The sequence below is a fragment of the Carassius auratus genome, unplaced genomic scaffold, assembly GCF_003368295.1.
Source record: "Carassius auratus strain Wakin unplaced genomic scaffold, ASM336829v1 scaf_tig00029710, whole genome shotgun sequence".
NCBI lineage: Eukaryota > Metazoa > Chordata > Actinopteri > Cypriniformes > Cyprinidae > Carassius > Carassius auratus.
In genome coordinates, this window is record NW_020525788.1 from 46,237 (window position 1) to 60,169 (window position 13,933).

The 13,933-nt window shown below is 33.7% G+C and overlaps 1 protein-coding gene and 1 long non-coding RNA gene across 5 annotated transcripts in view; one reads left to right on the forward strand and one right to left on the reverse strand.

Moving 5' to 3' along the window:
• Nucleotides 1–11,948, forward strand: part of LOC113079875 (C-C motif chemokine 12-like) — a 28,329-nt gene extending 16,381 nt beyond the window's left edge. For 2 of the 3 annotated variants that reach the window (XM_026252101.1, XM_026252100.1), the window contains exons 3-4: nucleotides 11,692–11,759; nucleotides 11,840–11,948. In XM_026252101.1, coding sequence (XP_026107886.1) covers nucleotides 11,692–11,759; nucleotides 11,840–11,862 — 91 coding nt within the window. In that variant the 3' untranslated portion in view covers nucleotides 11,863–11,948. Of the gene's footprint in view, nucleotides 1–11,518; nucleotides 11,611–11,691; nucleotides 11,760–11,839 lie in introns of those variants that run through there. The other variant, XR_003281771.1, reaches the window with a different exon arrangement.
• Nucleotides 3,268–7,426, reverse strand: LOC113079877 (uncharacterized). 2 transcript variants are annotated; one of them, XR_003281772.1, is made up of 5 exons: nucleotides 7,193–7,426; nucleotides 5,563–5,721; nucleotides 5,325–5,402; nucleotides 3,746–3,797; nucleotides 3,268–3,666 (listed from the first exon to the last, which is right to left on the reverse strand). It is a non-coding gene; the product is annotated as an uncharacterized LOC113079877 (long non-coding RNA). The 2 variants fall into 2 exon arrangements; XR_003281773.1 differs by lacking the exon at nucleotides 7,193–7,426 and adding an exon at nucleotides 6,736–6,987.
• Nucleotides 11,949–13,933: the final 1,985 nt, after the last annotated feature.

The following is a 13,933-nucleotide window of genomic DNA, read 5'->3' on the forward strand; positions in this document are numbered from 1 at the left end:
ATTGTAAATTCAATTTGTAAACGCAAGTTAACAAGCATTCAAGTTGGGTTGGAGGTTGGAGCATGCGCACTGTAACGACTATGAAATTTGCGCATGTGCAATGAAGCATGCCAACATTGAACAGACAAGGGAGCCTCACATATGGTGAATAAGCTAAAAAAAGTCAGCGTACTCCTTTAAATTGCACTTATATTTCTCGTTTTGTAACATGTTTAGTGTTTACAATTTAAAATGTTAAACATAGAACATTTAAAGTATTTAGGACCGGATGAATGAGATAGCACTTTGAATATTTTTTTTTTCTTCTTCTTCTTCTTCTGCCTACTCATCTAATTGCTTTTTTAAGATTGAGTGTGGCTAAAGTTACCAATGTGTTGCTGCTGGTTTGAAATAAAACCTGGACCAAAATATCAAGCATGTAGTAGTTTTTTTAACATTGTGTTGCTGTTTAAAAACACATTTTTAGTCAACTGAACGTATTTTATTAAGTCAAGTGAAAATAACATTAAAAGTTGAAATTACATAATTTTCTGTTTTTTAACTATAAAAACTCAATCAGCTGAACAAAAGATCTTAAGTTTGGGAGACGTGACCTTACTCAGTGAATTGAGTTAAGTGAACTAATTTGTTTAAAAGTTGAGTAAACTCAAAAAAGCTGTGCAGCAAATTGTAATTTTAAGTTAAGTCAACTTTTCTTATTTTACAGTGTAGATGGGAATCATCTTATATTTGCAAAACTTCAATAAGCTGTTTATCATCAGCTATGGAATAAAAAAGTCCTACAGTTCACAACATGAACAACTGTTCACTTTGCCTTTACAGTTTTCTTTAGTTGTTTACACAATTTTGAAAACCGGGTTCTTTTTTTTCCAAAATATAAAAATAACAATTATCCAAACACCACACTTAATTTGCATAATTCCTAGATTGTTTGCAAAATGACACACTTCAAAACATGTGAAAATGCTATTAGTTTTAATTTAAAAGGCTTGATGGACTGGCCCAAGACACATTGGAAAATCTTAACTTCACCCTAATAAACATACTGCAACTCTTTATTGTGCAGCATTTTTCCTCATGTGGTCAATTTGTACTAATACATAATGTGAAACAACAAAGCTATTAGATTATTTTTAGCAATAAAAACTCATGTATGGCACAAATTCCATTTATAATCCATATCTCATATTTCCTTAATATCTTGTACCTTTGACAGTAGCTGCATTTACAGTACATGGACACTACTAATCCAATCGTAATAGGACTAGAAGCACAATCAGAATAAAAAAGTCACATGTAAACACGTCAATCAGATTGAATTGGCCAGATCCGACTAAAATTTTGATAGGATTGTAAGGGGTGGTTTATTCCTTTTGTAATCCGCTTTGTTTTGAACTCTCTCACAACAGACATGAGAGAAGACAATGCTGAATAGTTTTTGCTATTTTTGGACCAAAATGTATTTTCGATGCTTCAAAAAATTCTAACTGACCCTCTGATGTCACATGGACTACTTTGAAGATGTTTTTCTTACCTTTCTGGACATGGACAGTAGAACGTACACACACGGGTTTGGAACGACATGAAGGTGAGTCATTAATAAAATAATTTTTGGGTGAACTATACCTTTAAGACTTTTTCATCTTTTATTGTCATTTTTTGTTGCTGGCTATGCACAATTTTTGTATTTGTGCTATTTTGTAAATTTTTCTCCACAAACAAATGTAGGGGAGTCCCCGACTAAGAACTCGAATTAGAATTTTTGAATCTTGTCGATATTTGACTGATAGCCGAATCATATATTTTGTGGTGAAGGGACGGGGGGGGGGGGGGGGGGTTGCAAAATACATTTACAAGAGTCAAGTCAGACATTGACTAACATAATTACGTAATTTATTAACATAATTTATGTTTTGAGTAACAGATAGCTAACACTTAACATCGGCGAAACCATAACTATTAACTATTTTATTTTATCATTATTTTTACAATAGTGTAATAATATACAATAGCTCTCATTATAACGTTAGTCTAAACGTTAGCAGTTAATTTTTCTGCATTTCTGTTTTGAGCTGCGTGCGCTGAAGATGACCAGTAGAGTAAGCATTTGATAGCAAGTTTTTAATCAGTGGGATTCAACTCATAATATCATGTAGAATACGCTTCGTTATTTATACAATATAACATTAATATTAAGACCAAAAAGGGCTGAATGCACATGAACATATCTGCAGGGCTCTGAATGCGAACTCATTTTGTGGATGCGTTCTTCACAAAAAAATATACTGAAACACGGCAGCTAAACTATAAAAATTCATAGCGTTTTAGTATAGTGGTCTTCTCATTATAATAGTATGTATATAACAGTCCCAGTCATAGTTATGAATATTCTGCATTGTAGTTTGACCTGCTCACGCTGTGCGCTGAAGAGATATCACCGTTGCACTACAATGACTCAAAACTCAAAACTTATATATGAAAAATAATATACCCACTATATATATACACCAGCTGAAATGTTTTGAAATCACTTGTACCCTATCTGTTCGAAAAGATCCAGTCTCTGCCTGTGTCAGTTTGTCGCCAAGATGCTCCTCTGTCAGTCACAGAAAGTGAAACACAAATCTATAGTGGTTGGATTTATTCATTCACTTTAAATATTAATTTGAAGCATCTTCCTTTTCAGATTCTTACAGCTTTATCATAATAGGCTGCATATTAACTTATTGGGATAAAACCGGTAGTTCTCTGTGAAATCAGACATTTGAGCTCCCCCATATAGTCAAAATGGCATAATCAATAACACCCATTGAATATTCGACTGTGAGATTGGTACACTCAAAAAAATGACTCTTTAAACTTACTTAAGTCAATTATGGACAGTGGTTCCACACAACCAAATTGTGTTTTGATAACATTAATGGCATTTTTTGAATCTATGCAAACTCCTTGTGTTGTGACAACACAACTGAATGAGGTAGAATCTATGTGAAATAGTAATGTTCAACCAACTCAATTTATTGACTTTGCTTCAACTTAAACTGGTTAAGTTAACTCAACATGTTTTGGTTTATTACAATCTAGCCAAATTTGTTTCACTCTATCAACATAAGGAGGTTTGTTTCAAATTACTCATTTCAATTATGGACAGTGGTTCCACACAATTAGTTCTAGTTACTTTAACACAATATTTTCTTTTTGAAGTTACTCCCTTCAACAAAGCATTTTTTGTATGTTTTGTCTTGTAATGAGACAAAAGACAAGATGTCACAAATGATCAAAGTGTATTTGTTAAACAAGCAATAAATAATTACACACAGTAAAATACAGTTTAAACCACATTACAAAATTACACAAAATAGCAAATACAATTCTAATTGGCATTCATGGGCAACCAATCAAACCTTATTCCAGGAACAGGAAGTGGCTCCAGAAATAACTTCTTCAGTATTCCAAATGTGTACCTGAGTTCAGGAGGGTTGCTCAAGTTCAGTCCATAAATCAGTCCCAGTAACATGGTTTTACAGACTGTAAACTGCTATAGGTCCTGAAGAACTTTATCCTTTAAAACTCCAACTTCTGCTGGACTGTCTTCAATGATGCAGCTTCAAATAGATTCCCATGAGTCTTCTGGATCACCTCCTGACTGCTGGCAACGTCTGTATCCTAGAAGTATTTAAAAGCATGGAGAACTCAAATTATTGTGTATTAACTTTAACAAATAATTTATTAACCTTGAACTCACCATATACTCCATACTGCTAGGGTCTTCATTTGGATACTTCAATTTCATTAGTCTGAAGATGAAAACAACAAAATTTAGCCTTTGTTTTTTTTTTCTAAAATTACATGAAAAAAAGTCAGTCATTCATCTTCTTATGGGAAATCCAGGCAAGCAGTCAAGATGGGATTCTAACAAACATTACAATGGAAAATGTTACACATCTGGACCCTGTATGGTTAACAACAGAACTGGAATGTTCCCAGACCCAGAAACATAGTAAGGACATCAGTAAAACAGTCCATGTGACACCAGTGGTTCAACCATAATTTTACAAAGTAAACAAAAATACTTTTTTGTGCAAACAAAATTAAAACAGCGACTTTATTCAACAATTCTTCTCCAAATCGCATCTTCCACCATTATCAACAGCACGTAAATAATTCATGCACATGGTGCTGCTGACCTACAACACGCCTGCACTGAGCCTTGATTACACGCAGAGGAAAGCAATGTTCATGCCTCTTGTTACTGTCCATAATGGCAGAATATGTGACTTGGAGAAGAATTGTTGATTAAAGTCGCTATTTTTGTTTTCTTTGCACAAAATGTATTCTTGTACCTTTGTAAAAGTGTGGTTGAAGCATTGATGCCACATGGACTGTTTTACTGATGTCCTTACTATGACTCTGGGAACATTTCAGTTGCATTGCAGCCTTTATGGAGGTTCAGAAATCTCTCGCATTTTCATAAAAATATTAGGGATGCACCAATTGACCGGCCATAAATTGGAAACCAGACGGTTTTTGCTTTAAATACGCAATTGGTAATCGGCCGGTCTTTGGAATTTTTTTCAGCCGATTTTTCCGGAAGTGCGCCCGCGTGCTCCGACTACATTACTTCTGTGTGAAAGCAAACACATCCCGGGATTGATTCCAGCATTGAACTCGGGTCGGGGACGTAGTAACATTGCTGGGTTCAATCCCGGGACAAGCGCTGTGTGAACAAAAGCCAGATCTAATGCCGTGTCGTAGTGATGACATTATCGTGTGACTCTTTTACTGGCTGTTTTGAAGGAAGATCAACGTTCACTGAAAAAAAAAAAGTGCAAACTGTATGAAGCAGAGATCAGTTAGTTCCTCACTTTCCACGGTGACACCGAGATCGTTCGCCAGATTCAGTGAAAGTATTACATGCCTAATGTTTTCGACTCGTACATTACACGTCACGCCCTGATGTCACGTGTCGTTACGGGATCTGTATTTGCCGGAATCGCAGTGTGAAAGGGGCTTTATTGAGCTTTCCCTCAATTTTGGACTGTAGACTGTGGACTGTCCTTCCTTCTTGTTTGTTGCTTAAAGATAAAAAAAAAAATCGTCCAGTTTGCTTGTAAAAGAAATCGGTATCGGCCATGAAAAATCATGATCGGGGCATCCTTAAAAAATATCATAATTTGTGCTCTGAAGATGAATGATGGTCTTACGGGTTTGAAACGACATGAGGGTGAATAATGACATGTTTATTTTTGGGTGATCTAGCCATTTAAACACACCTGAACCAGCTAATCAAGGTTCTTGGGAATTTTAAAACAAAAAAGTCTTACCTGAAGTTCCAGGCAGGTGTGTTAGAGCTGAACCCCACAGAACACTGGCTTTCCTAGAGCAGGTCTGGACACCCCTGCCTTGCATCAAAATAAATCTATCAGTTTATAGATATACCACATATTTTGTATTTATTGTATTAATAAACCTTATCTTATCTGTCTTTTTTTGTCAATTTCCAGTAACCAGTGAGAGAATAATGTTTTAATACAAGGTTGTGTTGAGTGCAGTTGTTCTTACCTGTGTAGTGGGCACCAAGAGGGTTTCAGTATTTGTCCAAGGTCTCTTCTTCAGTATGAAAACATCTTCGTAAATTTTGCAGTCCGAATCAAGTTTGGCAAAGATTGTTGATTCTAATGGGCCTATGGTAATTCTGGATGTCTCAAATTCTGCACAAACCTGTACACATGAAGTGCAATGTGTTACAAAAAAAAAAAAAAAAAATTGAACAGCAAAAACCAATTCAATGATCAAAATATTAAGTGATTTATTTGTGTGAGTGATGAATAGTGTCATGTTTACCATTCCTAAAGAAGGACCTGATTACATATCTGGAGCATATGTATAATGTGAACAGCTCAGAGTAGTGTCCGGTTTAAAGTCATTGTATGACCACACCGCCATGTTCATAAACAAAGCTTCAAATACTCCCACTGTGCTGAGCCAGGGCTCTCAAAACTCGGTCAACATCTCATGGTTGGACATTTATTGATTATTTATCTTTTTAAATTAGTTAAAATATACATATTATAACAAATAAAGGTAATTACTTCCACTTTTTAAAGTCATTATGTATTACTAATACAATTAATTTATACAAATATATTTGGCACACAAAATGAGATAAGAGAGAAACTCCTATTCGCCATTTGATTAGTTATATGAGGAAGTAGCTGAATGACAAATCATTCTGTCTCTTAACATCTCTTATTGTAAGCCATATGTATAATATAAAGTAAAGGTAAGTGATAGGACGTTTTATTTTTGGATAAACATTTTATTAATAAATACAATCTCTCTTAAAATACCTTATTGGGTTATGATAATCAAAACAGTTTGGTTTGATCTAGCGCAGAACTAAGACTTTAATGAAATATTTCCCCCACTTATAAAATGATTTTATTATTAGCTAGCTCCATACCGGAGAGCTGCTTTATAAAAGGAAATCAAGTTATAATTCTAGCGACACTTACTCTGTATTTTCATGTTTAATATTGAAAAGCTATCGATTGCATAAAGGACTGTTATATAAATAAACGTGACTGGACTTTTCTTTACTGGAGTGCCTGGAGAACCTCAGAGTTCGTGCAAACATCCATATCTCTGTGTTCTTAAGAGCTGCTTTTACATCGCGGTCAGTTTGTTGTTGTGTTTATGCAGTTATTGAGAGGAAGGCGTGCAGTATATATTTACATATTCATCCAAGGTTCGGATCGGGTCGGTTTGCCTCAAACTGAAGTGCTATCTTCTTCTTTTTAATTGAATCAGGAGAGTGTATTACAATCTTGCGCTACAGCGCCACACTGGTCAAACTGCATTAATGCAGGCTTTCAAATCAGGCAGATACGAGATCAAACCACTAACGTTACTCAAAAACATTTGCTGAAAATTTTATTTTTATCGTCGACGTTGTCGATAATGTCGAGTAATTGTTTCAGCCCTAGTGTATATATATATATATATACTAAAGTAAATACATTACAGAGAGTCGTGCGCTTTCACATCTCCCAACGCTTCAAAATCATCTATTAACGGTGCAATAAACCGATTACACAATACTAGACTGCAAAACAAAAGCACCTCAAAACAGAAACTCTAAGAGAAATTAAAGACTTTGACTTAACACAATAAAAACTTTAGATTTTCTTACCTGACTGATACCTCTTGCTCCCCTCCACACCGTCATCAAATGCGTTGGAAATCGTCACTTCCGGTTTTTTTTGAATCACGAAATTAAACCCTTTACGTTACTTTAACGATTGATAATTAAGTAAAATTTAAAATTAAACATTTTAAGTTGATTAAACACAATACAATTGTGTTTTGTCGGAAAACTAAATATATTTGTGTTGTTTTAACAAAACATATATGTGTAAAACGAACAGTGCCGGAAAACCATTTTTTTGAGTGTAGTCGAATCAGGCTCCTCGAATCAAAACATCAATTCGTCGACTATTTGGGGTCACCCCTAAAAAAAATGTGTAGAATGAGTAAGTTGGTACATTATAAACTTGAGTACTGACCTTTTAGATTTGTTTCCATATATTCAGACTCTTGCAGAGTTTACTCTTTGCACAGATTTAGTGTGTTTTTTGATGTTGTTGTTGTTGTTGTTGTTTTATCTGTCGGCAGTTGACAGAATCCATGTTACTGGGTACCTGAAGATGTCCAGGACCTCCGGCAGAAAAAATACGTGCAACATTAAAGATTCAGTATACAACTGCACAGGGTACTATTTTACCCTTATGTGAAGTCTAGGAATAAGAGTAAAAGTTTTGACACACTTAAGAGTAAATTTTCACTCTGAGTGGTTTTATACATAGGGCCCTTAAACTATATTCTCTGGTTTTACTCATTGTGATGGATGATTAAGGGAATATGTTTTTTGTATTACCTCATATTTATACTCCCGTGAAACAAGAAGAAACATGGCTGGACAATTTCATGTTTGTAGTCCCCCTGGTTTGCTAATCTGTGGAATTAAAAATAAAAATATGTATTTTGAGGAATGCTGGGACTTTTTAAAAATGGATTTTTGGGTAAATACCATTTTTATTTTTATTTTGGGGGGGGGGGGTTCTGCCTATATCCCATTCATGTGATCATTTTTATATAATTTAATTTGAATATAATAGACTTCCGGTCATGAATGTGTTCCAATCTGTCAGTAAAGGATGCCTTCATGATAAACTGGAACAGTGTCTTGAATTTCAGAAGAATCTGACAGTATGGAGCAGTGAGTGTGACAATATTGTGAAAAGGAAAAACTTGACCCATGCCTTTCCACCAGCTAACAAAACTCCCCAACAAACCTCTTTGGTGAAGTAACTGTGGCATGTCACCTCTTCCTTCCTAATTTGCTTCATTTGAAAACATGTCAACTTTACAAGATAAAACATATTTAAATTACTGAATTAGAAAAAGAAGAAAAAAACTATTGGTAAGCTCATTTGTTCAACTGGCTTATTTGAAATAAAGTTCTTGTTTCAGCATTCACTGAATTCAAATCAATTAAATGACAGCAAGGTTTGAAATTAAATATCATATACGCATTTTTCAAACAGAGATTCACTCATCTATATTTACATATTTTGATTGAGCATGACATTTACACCTACTATGACAAATGAGTCCAATCCCAAAATAAACTACATGGAAATCCAGATACCGTGATGCAAAGAACAGTGATGAAATCATCTACAAAAATAAATGTGGCTGCAATGGACAGGATGCAACCCCTGCAGTTCCGCTTTATTGAGTATTTAAGAGGAGCTAGTAAGAGTCTTGAATATATTCTCTCTGACTCCAGAAGTGAGCACTGAAGATCGACTCTGACAATGGAGACACGCAGGACCCTCATGAGGAGTTTGGCTGTTGCGCTGGTCATTGCATCTGTGATCTGGACTACAACAGGTGAAGAGCTTTAACTGTTCATAAATTATTCTGTCTGATGGAACAATGCAGAATATTGAGGTTTATCCAGTTCTTTTGTTTTACTGTAGCTGAAGAACAAAAAGTGAAAGAATCATGCTGCACTAAAGTCTCCACAGCCAAGCTGACCGATCCCATCCTCAATATCACACTTCAACGTAGAAGTCTTACATGTGTGAGGGCCGTCATGTAAGTATCAGTTCATTTCTAAAGAAAACATGTCATGATAAGAAATCTACAGGATCTGTTACAGTTACATTTCTGTGTTTTCAATGTTTTCATTCTCTTTGACAGTTTTGAGACGAAGCGGGGATATTTCTGCAGTGATCCTAAACAAAAATGGGTGAAGGAGAAAGTTAAGCAGTTTTTGTAAGTTAAACCTAACAATTATAGTGAAACATAACAGAATTAGTAACAAAATAAAAGACTTATGACATATATTGTGATGCAATCATGATAGTAATCTATTGTTTTTTTTGTTTTTTGTTTTTTTACAGCAGACCTCAAACAAACAAACCCCTGACTTCCACAGCAGCCCCAACATCATCTATTAGTGACCAAACTCATGTGGGAGGAGCTACACAAGAAATTGACAGCTCATCAGTCACCAATGTCTTAGATTTAAAATAATAATGTAGTAAAGTATTTAGACCTTACAACAAGCAATAAAGTTGAACAGATTTTGCTGTAGTATTTTGGAACTTTTTTTGTCAATTATGCACATTTAAATTGAGTATTTATGACAATTTGACAGTGACAGCTCTTAATCTATTCAGAAACTGAATTACAGTGAAACTTTTTTGTAACAATTGTGGTTTAAATATTATATTTTATGTTTCACATTGAAATATATTTCACTCAACATACAAGCAATGGACTTGTGTCATTAACTTGTGTCAAAAAGGCTGACGCAAGTCTGAGTGAATTTTAGACTGATTTATATGAGAACAAAGAATTATTTAAAAAAAATGTTTTTTTTTTTTTTTTGATGATGATGATGATGATGATGATGCAAATGAATTACTGTAATCTGAAATTACAAATAAACTCTGATCAGCATCTACTGGTTTTACTTGTGGTTGACGTTTCCAAATGTGTTCAAGAGGCCCTTCCTTAAACATCAAGACATCTTTTCTCTTTAGCATTTCTTTACTTTTCTTTGTGACTTGATACTGGCAGTGCACAATTTTTTTCTTATTTCGCTATTGATATTACATACTGTAGAATGAGTAACTTGGTACAATATATACTTGAGTACTTTTGGATTCATTTAATTAATGTCAATACCAAAAAAAAAAAACCATCATAAACCACATTAGATATTAAAAACACAATAGTTAAATGTTCCTTCAGCTGCAGGCACTTTTATGTCCCAGGGGTTGATTTTTATTCAACAAATTAACTTTTTTTATTATTATTATTTCCCTTACAGTGTATGAATGTAATATTAAAACTGTCCGTAAATGTTTAATTATGTGCTCATTTATTAATTAGCATTTTGCAAATGTCTATTATGTGTACATTAAATGAAATAAAGTTAAAATGAGGAAATATTCCATGTTGATTTTTTTTCCCACACATTTTTAATTACACATTATAGTGTGTTGTGTTTTAGGGTTAAAGAAAATGTCCATTAAAATTCAAATTACAAGAACATAATTTTTTGTTCTTAGAGTATATATATATTACTGTAATATTCTGGATTGTAACTAAACTTAAAAAGACAGAGCAGTTGGCCAATTTATTTCAAAACTGAAAATAATTACAAAAATTACATTTGAGAAACATGATGGTAAAAGAATGATATTAAACATAATACATAATGAGAAATGTTTTTCAGAAAAATAAAAAATATTTTTTTTTTTCAATCCACAGAACCAAAACAGAAACTCAACACTTCAACTCGTTACGTTTTCAGCTAAACCCCTGAACTAATTTAATGTATGTGGTATGCTTTGCATTTGATAATGCTGGTTCTTGTGTGTGTTACTGCACAGCAACACAACTGTAAGTTTTGGGATTTTTTTAATGCTGAATTTGTATTTGTATGACATTTTTTTTTTTTACATTTATACTCAGATTTAGCATTTTGGATTCATTTAATTCACACCAACATGTTTTCAGACAAGTATTGATGTTTGAAGGCCAAACCAACAGTGCAAATTGCAATTTGCAATTGACTCATGTCATTCCCAATAACCTGAATGACTTCATTTCTTCTCTGGAAGACAAAATAAGATATTTTACAGAATTTTGGTAACAGTTTTGGTTCCCATTAACTTCCACTGTATGGACCAAAAATATGAAGTCAAGGGGAACCAAAACTGCTTAGCTTCCAAAATTGTTCAATGTCTTATATAATAAATAAATGCATACAGGTTTGGAAAGAAATGAGGTTGAGTAAATGATGACAGAATTTCAATTTTGTGTGGACGAAAATATATAAACTCATAAAGAGTATACACACAATATAAATTCAATGGATATTTCAATCTCAATCTCTCTTTCAGATTGTCGTCCCACTCGTGTTGGCGTGAGCTGCTTTAAGGAAGTGTCAAGAGGAAGAATCCTTGCTTCAATTAAACTGATGGGATACAAGCATCAGAATGCTCTGAGTCCATGTGTGGATGCTATAATGTAAGCTCTCTCTATTTCACAGAAGTTAATATGTATATGATATTGTGTTCATTTCACTTCATGTTTATTTATCTCCTGCAGATTCTACACAGAGAAGGAAAAGTTATGTTCAGATCCAAAAGCACCCTGGATTAAAAACCGTCTGAATGGTACAACCCTAATAATTATATGACATGTTAATATGATGCTTATGTGCTGTTTAAAAAAAACATGATAATCTTTCCTCCAGGTCTGAAGAAGATAGTGGACTGAGAAAATGGAGGACTAGATGATGCTGCAAATCTATCTTTATATGTAATCAATCTATCTATTAAAAAGAGAATATATATTCTGTATGTTTACTTAAGCAAAAAAAAAAAAAAATACTATTAGATCCTCTTTATCTTTATCTTATGTGAATGTTAACAGATGTTTAATGGCTTTGTTTAATCTGCTTTAAAATTAAAATGCAATATTTGGAAAATAACCATTAAAATTGTGCTTCTTTTGACACAAACATCCAGACTTTCGGACTGTATTTAATCATATTTAAGATGAATCATTAAAGAAATAGTTCACACAACTATCTTGTGTTACAGTAATGGCATATTCTCCATCTAGTGGAGAACAGCACCTAATGCACAGAGTAGGTCATAATGATTTGTCAGTCAAAATAAAGTGTCACGAATCACTAAACAAATTATACATTTTATGGAAATCATAAACAAAAATAAACATGAACAACCCCAAACAAGTTGTTTAAAAACAACTAAAAGTATTTCTAAAAGACTTACTAACATGACACAGTTTCTCAAAATGAGCTTAAAAAATGCTAAATAAATAAAATAACGTAATTTTGTGCGCTGTATGTTATTCTTTTTTAAGGGTGTTTTAGTTGTGTTGAGAATATGTTACTCAGTGGATTCCCTGAATGACCCTGCATTTGCAAATTCCTGCACGCAACTGTGAAAAAATATTTGCGCACACCCAGTGTTGGCTCTATTCAAAATTTGAGAACTAGTGGTGACTTACATGCTGCAAAGTTTCAGAAGTGGCATCCACATATAAATATGGGATCAGTCTCAAAATTGCAGTGATGAACATAATGATGACCGGAGCAATAGATGGGACAAAAATATGGTACGTGCTTTTTGGGAACACTAAACACATCTGATTCTCTATTTCGTCAACAAACATAGTTCAAACAAAGTTGCTTTAAGCCTCCAAGTAAACAGACAGTAAAGTTGTTTATATTGATGAATGAATCTGCATTTCAAAATAAATCAAGTGAGTCAATGATTCAATGACTAAAAATGTGTTATTAAACTTACTCACTCTCAGGTCATCCAAGATGTAGGTTTTTTCTTCAGTAGAGTACAGTTAGATTTAAGAAGAAACCATGGTCAATGGCTATAGATTACAGGCAATAAAGGTGTAAATACTGTTCAATTTCTAACACAAACCAATCATTTCGCTTCATAGGACTTCCATATATCGTCCAGAGCCATGGGTATTAATTTAGTTTTCTTTGATATGCTTTTTATTATTCTCAAAAATGGCCAGCTACCAACTTCCATTTTATGAATCTCTAAGGAATATGATTTCAGCGAAAACAATTTACTGTTCTACTAAAAAAAAAAAAAAACATATCTTGAATGGTCTGACAGGGAATAATTTAACAGTGAACTATTCCTTTAAGACAGTCACTTGCTTCATTCCTGAATGAATCAGCCATTTGAACAGATTGATTGAATGATTCAGTGACAAAGACAGGGCCTTTAATTTTGTAGTTTAATGATTTGATTTCATTAATACTGATTGGAAATTTATCTTCCTGATTGTCCTAGTATTCTAATTTAACAGATTTTTTTTTAATTTAAAAATAAAAAAGGTTCAAATTACCCCCTGAAAATCAGTTTAAGGAGTCAAATATTACTTCATAATGGGAAGATTCATTTCTGTCATTGATCAGAAAGGCAGGGCTCCTGAAAAGAAACGTAAGAGACATGATTAACGTACACTAAAGGTGCACATCACGTAAACTTTTTGCCCTCTGGTTAAGAAACAAAACTGCATGCATTTTGCAGAAGAACATGGTTTTAGTGTTTCGGCTCTGCATGACTGTGTGGATGAATGTGGTTCTTTCTCATAACTGAAAAAAATCATATTGCTCATAAAAATCACTACTAGACTTCCCAAAAGGTTCACGATAACTCACTGGGTTCTAGTTCTTCAAGTTTTTGCTTCTTTTGCAAACTTATCAGCTGTTTTATTCCCTTTTACCCCGATATGTTCCAGTACCCTACAAAAGTATAATATTATGCCCTCTGCCTTTCAATCTGTA